The sequence below is a fragment of the Aquila chrysaetos genome, chromosome 8 (genome assembly GCF_900496995.4).
Source record: "Aquila chrysaetos chrysaetos chromosome 8, bAquChr1.4, whole genome shotgun sequence".
Classification (NCBI taxonomy): domain Eukaryota; kingdom Metazoa; phylum Chordata; class Aves; order Accipitriformes; family Accipitridae; genus Aquila; species Aquila chrysaetos.
In genome coordinates, this window is record NC_044011.1 from 41,120,084 (window position 1) to 41,135,232 (window position 15,149).

Consider the following 15,149-nt stretch of genomic DNA (forward strand, 5'->3'; position numbering starts at 1 on the left):
GTCAGTAGAGGGTGGCCCACCTGTTTACAAGCAGTTGTTGCTGTAACCCTGATAGTGGAAGAAGCAAATAAGATAACGTTTAGAAGTGAATTAAAGGTGTTCTCCCATAATATTCGAGGAGTTCTCCAACAAAAGGCTGAAAAATGGATCACCGATGCTAGGCTTTTAAAATATAAGGGGATCCTAATCCATTCCCCTAAATTGGAGATCGGAACAACGAACTTAAAAAATCTGGTGCAATTTTTGTATGGGGGTCCTGAAGAAGAATTAACACATAATTGCCTTCAGACCATTGAAGAACAAACAAAAATTAGGCTAGATCTGGAAGAGGTAAAATTGAGAGAGGGAGAAAAGTTATTACTCGAGATGACCCATCAGCGAATAACAGGGAAAAGGAAGTCAAGACAAGCAATAAGAGGGCCCAAGCGAATAACTGTGGTACATGTTAAGGGACACCAAAGAAAAACAACCCCTGAAATTCAGTAAAGCCAGGTGATATGGTATTAATAAGAGCCTGGAAAAAATCCTCTCTCACTCCTAGGTGGGAGGGGCCCTTTCTTGTTTTACTTACCACAGAAACTGCTGTCCAGAACGAGGATAGACTCATGCAAGCAGGATCAAAGGACCAATTCGGAGTTCTCATTGAGAGGTGACCAAAGACCCTGACAGCTTGAAAATCAAGCTCCGAAGAAAAGTGGAGGAGTGAGACTGTCTTTTGTAAAAATCCTCACTGTATATGTTATCTTTATATGTTACAGGTGTAAACTTTGTAGAGAAAAGTGGTGGACACATTGCTCCTATGGGTATTCCCCTAGTGACATTTGCCACGAATGTTATAATTACGAACAGGAATTAATTGAGCAAGCATTATGTATGGGAATATCAACTGGAAAAATTATAAAAGACTCCAAAGAATGGTGGGATATTTTTGCTAAAGGCATAAACCCTGAGAGGTGTTGTCTTTATGTAAATGAGTTATGCCCAACGAAGACTGAAATAGTGCAAGTATCCCGCAGACGAACAGTGGTCAGAGTGGGGTGGGGAGCTTGGGAAGTGAAGGATACAAACTGGGACGCATATAAGTCAAAACAAAGTAAATAAAAGGAGGTTCCCCTGAAGAATACGACTGCTGCTGAGAAGATAGTATACCTCGCTGCTCTAAGCAACAGTAGGCAGAGAAGAGGGCAGAGACGTACTGCTGTGGGGATTAAGGTTGATGAACTACCTCCAGAGAAGGCTCACGGAGCCTCTTGACTTATTACTCCCAAATAAAACATCCTCAGAGCTTCCCCAAAGTCTCCCATCTCTCACCAGGGATGAAGACAAAAATCAAAATGATTATCAGCACCCTTGGAATACCTGTCGCAAGGGTAAAGGGACACCACTTTTCTCAAACTTGAGATTAAGCACTTGAATGATAGGACTGTTACTAATGCTAATGGAGACAACCCAAGACAAAGGGAACCCCCACCAACCTTACAAAGCTTTATAGGTGGGAGGATCAAAAGATACTACAGCAAGTAATTGCTGCCGGGGCCCCAAGCTTTAATCAATCCTTATGTCAAATCATACCCAGGAACCCATGTCTACATAACTTAGGCTTTTAGTTTTGTCCCAGTTCTAACCCTGGAAAGGGGTATTGCAACCATCCCGACTCTTACTATTATGCTTATTGGGGTTGCAAAACTATAGCTTCTGATTGGATTCCTAGGGGAGGTCCAGATAAATTCCTATCTGTAAGGTGGGGGCCTCATGGATGTACACCTGCTTCACATGGTTGGGATGGAAGCCAAACAGGACTATGGAGTGGAAATTGCCCATATGTTTATATTAATGCAACCAACCCGAAAGATCCTGCTTGGTTAACCGAGAGAACATGGGGAGTCAGACTTTGAAAACCAGGCGCAGATTAAGGGGGAATAATTACGATAAGGAAAGAGCTGGTGCCAAATAAACCCTCTGGTGTAAGACCAAATTCAGTCGTAACAGAGGAAGATGATAATAACAATATTGTACAGACTACTACTATCTTACAAGTAACTGTAATACCTAAGCTTATTTACCATCCCGAAGATTTTATTTATAACTATCAAACTACTCAGGCCCATCACATACAAAAAAACGTGAGCCCTTGACAGCCCTCACAGTAGCAACCCTCATAGCAGTCGGAGCTGCTGGAGCTGGTACAGGAATAACCTCCCTCATACAACAAAATCAAGAATTTCAATCCTTAAGAATAGCAGTCGACGAGGATTTGGCTAGGATAGAAAAAGCCATGACAGCCCTAGAACAGTCTGTTAGGTCTTTATCAGAAGTAGTATTACAAAACAGACGGGGCTTAGACCTAATGTTCATGCAGCAGGGGGGGTTATGTGCAGCCCTACGGGAAGAGTGTTGTGTATATGTTGACCATACTGGAGTAGTTAGAGATACAATGGCCAAGCTACGGGAGGGGTTAGAAAAACGGAAGAAAGACAGGGAAGCACAACAGAGCTAGTATGAGTCTATGTTTAATTATTCACCCTGGTTAACCACCCTATTGTCAACTATTACAGGACCCCTTATCTTGTTGATCTTATTTTTGACTTTTGGGCCATGCATTTTTAATAAGTTGATCGCTATTGTTAAAGGGCGCTTAGAAGCTGCACACTTAATGCTGTTACGAAAACAATATGAACAAATAGAGGATGAAGGAATTAATCCTATCCTCGGGCGGACAAAAGAAGTATTAGATCGATTTAATGAACAAAATCAGGATAAAATAGAAAAGGGGGGATTGTAATGAACGGGTTAACTTTGTTCATGAAATCGCATGTGGAGGTAGGGATATTCTTCACTTATCTAAGACCATGAGTACCGATGATTAGCATATGTAGAGAAACGTTTACAGAGCATGAATGGGACTTGAGTCACCTAAAGAACAGCTGAGGAAGACTTGGCCTTCATCCCAACAACCACCAGAAGGCAAATTACGACCACTTAACACCTGATGGCACAAGATACCGAAGATACCAGCCAGCCTTCACGTATCAGGGACTAAAAAGACTGTATAAATAAAGAGGCTCTTCCCCTGTTTGGGTGCGAGCTTGTGGCGGAGCACTGTCTCCCCGGCCGCCCAGCGCTGTTTTGCTCTTTTATCGCTTGCTAATAAATTCGATCTTTTATTTAATACAAATTGGCTCCTCCAATTTGTCACAAGCGTCTATAACAAACCTCTTTCTCTCCTGGAGAAGTAGAACATACCACAGTCTATCCAAATAGGTGATGGTACATGCAAGGATACCGTTTGTGCATTAACTAGCTTGCAAATAGGAAAAGCTGGGATACGGGCAGCGTGCCAGCCCCTGAGTTACAGAAACCACTTTAAGACAGCTGAAACTTGCTACAGACATTCTGCCACAATAGCTAGAATCTGGACATTGTTTGAATATGTGCATATATACCTCTGGAGCTAAGAACCACAACTCCTTAGTTTTTACTGCAGATACCTAGAGCAAAGCACCCTGTTGTACCTTGCAAAGACTGAAATAGCAAAGCTACCTATGCTTTCATAAATGTAACCTTTGACAAATCTTACCCTCATGTCATACCCGCTGGGTACATATTTCTATGGTAGGTTGGTTTTTTTTTTTTCCTATAATAAAATAGAAACCAGAAGCTATTTTAGATTCAGCTGGATCCACAGCAGAAAGCAGCGGGACTTTTGTCACAAGGCAGCTTCCTGTCCAGCCTTTTCAGTAGTCCAAAGTACATTTTTTACTTGACAATTGAAAGATTAAGATGGTATTTACTTCAAAACATATGACTCAGAGACATTGTCTGGCAAACCCAGTGGTCAATGCTTTTCATTTAAAATACAGTCGTTCATTTAGGTGGAACATTTATGTGTACAATTGTACACATTTTAAATTTGGTATGTTAAGCCTGTTAAAGAGGCACATACATACCAAAGCCAGTACAGTTAAGGATAATGAAGATGATTAAGGGACTGGAGTGGTTGTCATACAAAGGGAGGCTAAGAGAGCTGTGGGCATTCAGCCTGGGGAAGACAAGGTACAGAGGAGAACCTTACGTATATAAATACTTGGCAGGAGGAAGACGACAAAGCCAGACTCTTCTCCGCAAAATCACCCGGCAAAAGGACAAAAGGCAGCAGGAACCAACTGAGACACAGAAAATTAAATTTAAACCTAAGAAAAAGGGTGTTTTCTATGCAGGTGGTCAAATGCTGGAAGAGGTTGGCTAGAGATTGTAGTCTCCATCCATGGTTCTGAAAAACCTGCTCTGGTTGACCCTGCTCTGAGCCACAGGGCTGGACTAGACATTCTCTACAAATCCCTTCCAACCTCAACTCTTCTGTTATTTGGGTTCAGTGTGTCCACTTCAAGCTTAGTGAGGAACAAGTAATGCCTTATTAGGGGACACATTGTATTTCTAGTCTTACAAATGCCTATTAACAGGAACAGTAATAATCGGTTAGAATTTCAGCTAAAGGAAATCTACGTTAAACATTAGAAAGAACCTTTAAAATTAAAAAAAACTCAGATCCTGAATAGCTTTGTCTAGGAAGGTTACTGAATCTCTCTCTCTAGGGAGATTTCCAAGAATGGTGCAGCTGAACCTGTGCCAAGGCTGGGACATAGCAGATAGCTGCTCAAGCTCATTCCAGTCCAGCTTTCTGCATCTCTGCTCAAAACATGTATGAAATTGTCCAGGACAAACTGCTAGGTGAAACTATGCTCTTACAGGTACAGACATAATTAAATACCAATACTCTAAGAAATGAAAGAGATGTCTGGTCTGAATGTCTCTTCCACATGGAAGCATTACTGGAGATGCTTCAAGATTATTTGTCACAAACAGGCACAAGATGCCGAGAAGTTGACCTTGTAAGGACAGAGGTTTATACAATGAAACATCTCCTTAAGGCTTAGAATTTATGCTGAAATACTCTAGAAAACTTGTAAGACTGTCTTCTATATCAACTGAGCAGGGATACTGCAATATCACAAAGGACTAGTTATGAAGGGAATCTCATTCCTGAGGACAAGAGAACACTAGTACTGCTTCCCTAATGAGTAGAACAAAATCCAGTATAGAATTTAGGTCACTTTGGTTAAACTGTGCATCAGTTACTGTGTGTTTCCAAGAGAAACATTCAGAAAACTGTTAATAAAACTGTAATGGCACTGTTACTTTTTCATTTGCACAACCATAGCACACTTCGCATGACTAGTTACTGTACATATTTAATGCAGGAGTGTTTTCACATCTAGCTGCTGTTTTATGTAAGGAATGTTTTTCCAAATATTTACCAGCCCCTCTGCAAGTTCAGTGCTTTGCTATTCCAAAGTCAGATTTACTTTGAAATCTACTTCTCAGGGATGTTTGATTTCACATGTGTAGAAGATGAGACCCATGAAACTGCCTGGGCTGATCTATTTTCCCATAAAACCATTGGGCACACATTGTGAATGCACAAGAGTCTCTTCCAAAAACAGGCTTAAGTCCCAAGGTACCCTTTGGGACAAGAGAGGCAGAGCATAAACAAGACTGACTGAAGGAGCTTATTTTACATTTCTGTGCATTACTATCATTCCACAAGAGTAATTTTTTAAATGGGGTGGTGGATGCCCTGGCTGGCATCTGGCAAGAGTAAGAAGTAAACATTTTGTTTCCATTGTGAACCCTTTTGAAAAATCTCAGAATAATCTTATGGTTCTTCACAGTAAGGCAGAGATGCCTGTGTAACAGTAGGAGTATTAGCACAATAATATAGTCTAACAGTGTCCTATTATTTCCTGTAGGTTCTCTGAAAGGCAGCAAGGTCCTTGCAACCTACTGTCCAACTGCAAAACAGACTGAAGGTTGTAAGAAATGCCTAAACAATCAGGAAAGAATGAGATGTAGGATAACAGAGTGAGTATGCAAATGCAGTTAAGCTGCTCTTCCCAGGCACCACACCTGGCAGTTGAAATGCTTGCCTCTTAACTATTCCTTAGTCTTTCTCTCCTTCACATTTCTTGTGTGAAGTAGAAAAAGGAAGTACCAGAAAAGTACATACATAGGTGCAGTCACTCTGTCACATGTCAAATGCTGTGCTGGAGCTCTAGATGAAGATGTGCTATTATCATTTGTTTGATAGTTTCATGCTAAAACCCAGCAGAGGCCACATGAGGAAATTGAAGGACAAGATCAAAATAACTGCTCCTAAACTGCAGCCAAAAGCAGCACATTCCTTTAAATAGTTACAATTGTTAAGCTAGACATAAATCACACAAGTTGGTAGTTTTGTCATGTTTACTGCTTTTAAAATGCACAGGTACTATGTCAGACAGCAAGCAAGAAGGGGTAGAAACAACCATAACTGAAAGCTTGGCTATTCCCTTTCCCCTTGCTGAACAATTACATTTCTAGGCTTAGTAGTCAGCTTCCCCATCCGCAGTCTGGATTCTTGTAATGTAAACAGTCATTGATGAGAAGCTAGAGAATTAGCCCTACAGAACAGGTTCACTGTAGTTAGTTTAGTTAACAGATCATCTGCATCTCAGCTGTTTTAGAGACTCCAGGTGAGAGATGCTGAAGAAGATTACAACACAGTGGCTGTAAAGATACTTTTAAAAACTGTCATGGTATAACACCAGCCAGCAACTAAGCACCACACAGCTGCTCTATCACTCCCCTCCTCAGCTAGACAGGGGAGAGAAAATAAAACAAAAGGCTTGTGGGTCAAGATAAGGACAGGGAGAGATCACTCAACCAATCACCATCACAGGCAAAACAGACTCAACTTGGGGAAAATTAACTTAATTTACTGCCAAACCAGAGTTGGGTAATGAGAAATAAAACCAAATCTTAAAACATCTTCCCCCCACCCCTCCCTTCTTCCCAGGCACAGCTTCACTCCCAAATTCTCTACCTACCCTGCCCAGCAGCACAGGGGGACAGGGAACAGGGGTTACGGTCAGTTCATCACACATTGTCTCTGCTGCTCCTTCCTCTTCAATGGAGGACTCCTCACATTCTTCCCCTGCTGCAGCATGGGGTCCCTTCCATGGGAGGCAGTTCTCCAGGAACTTCTCCAACATGGGTCCTTCCCACAAGCTGCAGTTCTTCATGAACTGCTCCAGCGTGGGTCCCTTCCACAGGCTGCAGTCCTTCAGGCACAGACTGCTCCAGCATGGGTCCCCTGCCAGGTCACAAGTCCTGCCAGAAAACCTGCCCCAGTGTGGGCTCCTCTCTCCACAGGGCCACAGGTCCTGCCAGGAGCCTGCTCCAGCACAGGCTTCCCACAGGGTCACAGTCTCCTTTAGGCATCCCCTTGCTCTGGCATGGGGTCCTCCATGGGCTGCAGGTGGAGATCTGCTGGACTGTGGACCTCCATGGGCTGCAGGGGGACAGCCTGCCTCACCATGGTCTTCCCAACAGGCTGCAGGGGAATCTCTGCTCTGGCACCTGGAGCACCTCCTTCCCCTCCTTCTTCACAGACCTTGGTGTCTGCAGAGCTGTTTCTCTTACATGTTCTCACTCCTCTCTCCAGCTGCAGTTTCTGTGCCGCAGCAGCTTTTTTCCCCCTTCTTAAATACGTTCTCTCAGAGGCACTACCACCATCGCTGATGGGCTTAGCCTTGGCCAGCGTTGGGTCTGTCTCAGACATGGCTGGCATTGGCTCTGTCAGACACAGGGGAAGCTTCTACGAGCCTCTCACAGAAGCCACCCTTGTAGCCCCCCTGCTAGCAAAACCTTGCCACACAAACCCAACACAAAAAACCAGAGAAAACAGCTAGTTAAAAACTTCATAGATCTGTACAGTATTAAGCACAAGTGAAACCTTTTTAATTAAAAGGTTTTATTAAGTCTAAAGACCTTTTTAAAAAAAAAGGTCTAAAATGTAACAGCAGTGTCTAGGCTAAACACACTATTTACTGCAATGACCATTAACTGGTAAAAGGCAAATTCAAAACTGCTGTTGAGTATAGAAAATTTCACTGAAGCTATGAAGACAGTGAAGAATATTAGTACAGGGGTTAAAAATAGCCCTGTCCATGAACTACCAGTCAGCACTATGAAATGATGGTTTAGCAGAGCTGAAAAGACTCAATGAGGTTTAATACCAGGCTACTCACAGTGAACTTGAAAGCCTGACATGGTACTAAGAGAACATTTACCAGTTACCCACTACTGACAACCATCTTGAAGAGCATGCTGTTCTTTAAAGTATCTTATTCAAGAAGATAGACAAGGGACTTCTATAAACTATCACAGATTTTTTACATCACTGAGTAGCAAAGTTACTCAGAAGAGCTATCACAAAGGCTAACTTCAACCTAGGGAGTCTAATCTCTCTCTCAGCTCCTCCTGTATTCAGAGAAAGAAGAGAGGCTGCTCTGGAAGGCGAGTCAAAGTTTTGAACCATCCTCCTGAGAGGCCTCTCACTCCTCACTGATTACAGAGGGAACATACAGGAAGATCAGCCCCAACAGCCTTAAGTTTGTCTTTCTCATTATACTTCTCCCACCTCACTAGCTTTTGAGTAAAAATTTAAATAAGCTGCTCTTGCCACAAACTTAGAGCAAGTTTTTGTTTTGTTTTTAGTTGTTTTGTTGTTTAAGCCCCCCTTCAAGGGCAATCAAAGGTTAGTCAAAGAACAAAACGGAGCACAATACTTAGATGCTGTCAGGAGATTGGTTAACTAAAGAAACAGCAGGTTCCACAAGTTTCTAACCATCTTGCTTCACAAGAGAAAAACAAAGTAAAATACCCCAAAAAGCAGGATCATGCATGGCAAAATGTTAGAAACTTTGAAGATGCTTGGGTATGGGACTCCAGAAGAGCATCCCACTACTTCTGCTGTTTGAAAACTAATGTTATAGAAGGGAGACTATTTCACACATTGTTAGACTTGACATGGCAAATTCAATATACACAAAGAAGGATCAGGACAGGAAGGAGGAAATGCTCATATAGTTGGAGTCAACTTCCTACTTTTGGGGGTTTTTAAATAGTACCCTGTTTTCTCTACTTTCTAGGTACATCAAAATTGCCCTGCACTTGATATCCTGCTTAAGACATAAACAGTCCAATGATGACAACTTAAAGGTAGAAAAAAAAAAAACCCCAGACAATAAGAAGGGACTTTGAACGAGTTCTGTTTCCATAAAAAAATCCATCCCCCCACCCCCCAGTGTAAGAAAAAGAAAGATCAGCCAGGCTCCACCTCTTCCATGCTCCAACCACCAGGGCCCTACATGCTGAACTCTATCCCACTGCCCTCTGAGTTCTTTCTGCCTGGTGATGTTGACTGACAGTTTCAGAGAAACCTTTGCAGCAACTCCAATTTTGGTATCATAACTAAAATGCATGTGAAAACTCTTAAGTGCCTGGGTATCAAGCATAAAATTCATGAAATGAATTTTTATTAAACAAGAAAGGTTGTTACTTCAACACCCCAGTCCAATTTGTAAACAAAGCAACAGTACCTGCTATGCATGAAATACTTCATTCAGCTAAAAAGATTTTCTTTACCTTTGAGAATATTTCTGCTATTTTTCTATTCCTTTCTTCTGTTACTCTACTAGGACATGCTAGACTCATTCATGGAAGATAAACCCATTGTCCTGGGTACCATTCAAACTTAAAGTTGTTACTACATATTGCTAGACAGCAACCATTTGCTCTTCACCTAGCACTTGATATCATAGTGCATCTTCTGAGACTTCCCCCCCACCTCAAATTCTAACATGTTTCTGCCATTACCTCATTTCTTCTTCTTTCTCCAAAAACATCTAATAGTGGTAAACACATACAACAGCAGAATAACCCATCCTTAATTGCAAAAGCCACGCTGAGAAATTCCAATAAATCAGAAAAAAATGATTAATTTAGAAAAAACCTGTACAGAAATATTAAGTCTCTAATAATGGACCCAGAAAGACTCCTTAATTATTTTCATGAGAACACAATGTCCAACAGAATTAGCTAAACTGTCAGAAACCTACATTAAAGGATCTGCAAACATGGAAAGTCTCAGAGCCCAGAAAGCTTTGCTTCTTCAGAATGACCTAAGAGTTTAAGTCAAAGTTTTACAACAAATGATACACATTAAAGCCAAGACAAATAAGAAGGCAAAAGGAGTTACCATCCAAGTTACGTCTAGAAACTTTAGCCACGCTGACTAAAGTTTTATATTTTTTTGCCTTCTGTTAATTTGTTTTTCCCTATGACCACCTCACTTTCTCACATAAAGCAACAGCAAAAAAAAAAAATTCTGGTCATGTAAATGCAACTTAATAGTTATAGAATCTTGACTGAGTACTGAGAATGTTTCATATATGAAACCTTAAAACTACGCTAAATACAAAAAACTTGATGCAGGTACAAAGGTAATTTTTAGATAGATTTTTGGCTTATACTAATCACTTATGTAAGTCTGCATACAAATCTTGAAAGATAAACAACCTCCAACGTTGTAGCTCCCAATGCAAGTAATAAGATGAATGGAAAGATTTCAGAAGAAAAAAGAAAAAAAAGTTGTAGGCCAGTCTGCAACTCATGGCTGGGCTTCAAGATTAGCACTGGTTTGAGAACAGCAGCTTAGAACGTGAGAAAAACAGAATCCTCTTTCTTCTTATTCAGTGTTTCCAGATGGTAATCACTGTAAAGCAAATCATGCTGTTCCTTCAGAGAAAAACACAACACAAAAAACTAAACCAAAACAACCAAACCCACATTCCTGAGAAATGCACAAGATATTCAAAGGTTACCAGACCCCAAAATAGACCTATGCTAACATGCTGTACCCAGCAATGGGAGTAACATTCTTGGTATTTTATTATCCCAGCCTTATTAGAACATTGTCTTGCTATTCTGCAGGTTGTCAACCATTTCAAACAAGTTTACAAATAGCAAGCTTGTCTTTGGTCAGAAAACCACAGGCTCACCCAAATTTTTTGTTGCATGTGCAGGAGCTGAAAAAAGCATTTTTACTTTGATCACTAACACAGCTTAGTTAAGTTAAAGGCACTAACACAGCTTAGTTAAGTTAAAGGCACTAACACAGCTTAGTTAAGTTAAAGGCACTAACACAGCTCAAAATGAAATGCATTTAACTACTTGGTGTCACATTTCATGTGTTTCTTCTTTGTGGCCTAAAAAGGAGCACTGCTATATATAGCTAGTTCTGGAAAAAAATTCAGCTTATCCCTCCTTGAAGCTTAGAAAAATCTCAAACAATAAAACTTGGGACATATATGCACAGTACAATCACAGAAGATAAAATGCCCTAGAGATAACCGATAATGGCATAGCAGATGCCATAAGCCTGTTTGTGGTTTTTTTTTTTTTTTTTTTTTTTTTAAAGAGTTATGACAGTTATTCAAGCTCCACTGAAGGAAAGGTCAAAGGCTACAACCTGGCTGCCATAACCAGGTCTGTGTTACATCCATGTAGAAGATTTTTTTACTGTGCCCATTACCACAATCAAGAAGGGAGAGAGTGTGCAGGAATTGCCTTCAATACTAGAATGAGATCTCTATTGTAGTCCAAGCTGAGCATTACAAAACAAAAAAGTTGCATCGTGAAGTATTACAACTAAAAAAATTCTGTATTTCACATAGGTTTAACACTGAAGTCCTGCTTGAGTGATGAGTTTGAGCCAAAGAACAAGAATTAATGTGAATTTGACCATGCAGGTCAACACAGACAACCTAAATTTTTTTATTATGAGTGTTACTCCATGATAAGTGTACCCTGACAGCCCCTCCTGCTCACCATGTTCTTCCTGAAAACCTATTAAAAATCATGTCTGATAAATCAGTACATAACTCCACAAGAAAGAGATACTTAAGTTTACCTGAAATACTGTTTGGGCCACTGGTCATTATCAGGTTGAACATTTAAATATATTTTTCATCTCAACTCAATACTGAAAACCTGGTAATTCTGTCAGCTGAGTGTTTATCCTGCACTGTTCTGTTTAATAAGCTGTCTTCTGCTAAAGGAACATCAGTAATTTTTAACTTTTTTCTTATGCTGGTGTACACTGTAACAGTTTTCCCTGAAGTTCTTAGCTCTAAAATGAGAAACTGACAGTCATCACACACTTCTTGAAAAATAAAGGAAAGTGACATACTACCGTAAAAGGGATCCTTGGGCAAGATAAATACAATTGACAAACTTTGGAAGTTAACATTAAAATGTTGAACATGAAAATATTCTCTTGCTTACCGAAAATTTCTCCATTTTTGGCAAATTCTGTCACAAGGTACAACATGCTTTTGGTCTCCATCACCTGTTGATGGAGAAATCGTACATGAGATTGTTTGTGGGAAGAGCAAAAAGCAAACACCCAAATGGATACTTATTTTCATTGTTCTTCTCTGGTAAAGATGTGAAAGTCTTTGCCTTGCAGGTACACTTATCAAAATCTTTCACTTTGTTTTTTCAAGTTACCTCAACAATTTCAAGGGGAGCATTTGCATGCTAAGCACAAGGATAAGCTTTAAATACTCCATAAAGCCAGTGTACAGAGGAGGAGGTGGACAGGATTCTCAGCCACAAGTGACCAACACAAAGTGATAGTATCCTCAGCAGCTAGTTTGAAGACTTTCCTTTAAGGAATCAGCCTAAAGTAATTCCCTTGCTCAACTTTTCCAACATGCTAATGGCTGGTGCTTGGGAAAGACGACTGGGGATAATACTGACCTTTGTTACCAACCGTTCTCTAGTTATAGAAAGAAAAGAAAAAAACCCAGATGAGCAGTCTTAAAACCTGGCAAAATTCAGGTAAAAGCACCACATCACAGGATCCCATTGTACAATCAGACAGTACAGCTACAGAACTATCACATCCTCTGGTGGGGGGGAAGGAAGAAAAACCCAAACTTTAAGCATCTACTTTCCCTTCTGGTAACTTCCAGCCTTCCTATTATAAGAACAGACTACTCACAATTCAAAAATGTGGGAGGCTGGAAGGAACAGAGAGAGATAAACAGGAAAAAAAAAAGGTAAGGGGAATACTTCAAAACTTTTCCATGAACAGTTGTTGATGGCCTTGAACAGAAAGGTTTCACCCAACAATTCAGAATTCCATACTTCCATGACATAACTTGGGAAAAGGCAGCCCAGTCGCTTATCTTACAGCTTTCTTCCTAATGATCTACTCCTCAATTGCTTAAATAGCTACTCAGGAATGCATTGTACAAATAGCATAATCAAAAGATACACTGAAAGTGAAAAGTCCTCTACTTCAAAATAAAAAAGTCATTTAGGACTTCCCATCAGTACAATCCAACAATATCAAACACCCAACACATTTTGGGCCTATTTCAACAACCAGAGTAAAATAGTTCAGCCTGAGCTGTCTGTGGACAAGACCTTCTTGAATTTGATTTTTGCATTTTATTTATGCACAAGCTTGAAAGTACTAGAACATTGCTCACAAATAAACTCTTTTTAGAGGAATGCTTAAAAAAAAAAAAAAGACAAATCCTGAAAGATACACAGTTATAAAAACAGCAGAATTACTAAAAAACTGACAAGCCAGCAGACAGAACAAGATGGCAGTTCTTCAGTCTCTCCTGTACCCTTGCTGAATTCTACAACAGCTGAGCATATTATGACTGAAATGTCTGTATCTGGAAGGCAAAACAGTTTGGAAAGACTGTTTTAAACCAACATTTGGAGACAAGAAGCTGCAACAGCCTGTGGATTACACATATATGGAACCATTCTTAATCAAGCCAAGATTGTTAGCTTCATTACCTAACTTTGACAACCCTCAGTAGTTCCTTGACATGAGACAATTCAGAAACTTGTAGTGTGGACACAGTACAATGATGGGCACGTTATACAAGCAAACTAGTGAGACAATTTGATTGAAGGCTATTTTAAAAATAAACTCACTTACCAAATGCATTTCTAACAAGCCAATCCCTTAATAGTAAAGGGGTAAGCACTACATAATAATTACCCTTCTCTTCAAGTGATCTTGCTGATCTTCAAACTTAACTACTCTCAGACTCTCCTCTACCATTTTTGTGTTTTGTCATTCATTCAGAAGGAACTGTGGTAGATATTACTCAAGCTAGTTAGAAATTTAACTCCCTAAGGTCCACCTCTACTCAATATTTTAAAGAGGAAGTGCCAGTCTCTTCCCCATGAGATGAAATTAAAGCTAAAGAAGTCTAAACCAGGATCTTCATCTTTATTCAGTAGAACAACTCCAACACCATGGGTCCAAGTCCTTATGCTCACATTGCCTTTACAGACATCATCAGATGAACTTAAATTCAAAGTTTGGTTTTAAGCATGCACAAATCTTCATTTGTTTGTTGACCTAGGTTTATTTGAAACAAGCAAGAGAGTACCTCAGAAGCACCATGTGATTTGTGAAACAGAACAAACAGACCCCAAAGGGAATATTCTCAGGAAAGCCTTAAAAGCAAGAGCTAACTGAAGCAGAAATGCCAGCAGCCTCAAACATTTTACCATATGCTAGCAGGAACAGAAAATGAAACAGAAGAGAAACAATATAAAACAAATCTATATTTTACTATACAAACTATGCACGCTAAAAAAAAGTCACAGCTAAAAACCTTCAGAAGTTTTCATTGTCTGCATTATGACAAGTACAGGTTTATCTCTTATGTAAATACACATCGTTGTACCATAATTATTCATTCTGTATGTTATAAAGGGATGCATTCAATTCCACCATACACATAATTCACTTTAAGATAAATATCAAATAGTCCATATCCACAACAGAAGTGAAAAGCAAGATTCCAACAAAAAATCCAAAGAACTAGTTATCCATCTCCTAGAAAATGCACTGCAAGATAAAGTGTTTTGGAAGCTCTTGCTGGATGCATGCATTTACATCACAAGCACGTCTGCAGAATCTGGATTTACGTATCCTCATGTCTTATCTTTGGATACAAAAAGGCTGCAAGTACTGCTCAATCTGAACTCTGAGCCTAGACTGGACTAAAGAAAACCACTATATCCACACAGATCCTCCCAGCTAGTACTCACTATAGACATATTATGCTGAATATTCCTACCCTGCTCTAGCTTACATAGTACCTTGTCTAGTAACAGACAGCAAAGGCTCATCAACAGGTATTTCCAACTCAGCTCTTTCACCAACA

General features: G+C 40.1%; 1 protein-coding gene across 4 annotated transcripts in view; it reads right to left on the reverse strand.

Annotated features, from left to right (window-relative positions):
- The window catches only part of SIK2 (salt inducible kinase 2), a 69,395-nt gene that overhangs the window by 42,956 nt on the left and 11,290 nt on the right, over positions 1-15,149 (reverse strand). For 3 of the 4 annotated variants that reach the window (XM_030021808.1, XM_030021807.2, XM_030021806.2), the window contains exon 3: positions 12,226-12,289. The exons of the other annotated variant lie outside the window; for it this stretch is intronic. In XM_030021808.1, coding sequence (XP_029877668.1) covers positions 12,226-12,289 — 64 coding nt within the window. The remainder of the gene's footprint in view (positions 1-12,225; positions 12,290-15,149) is intronic. 4 annotated transcript variants of the gene reach the window in all.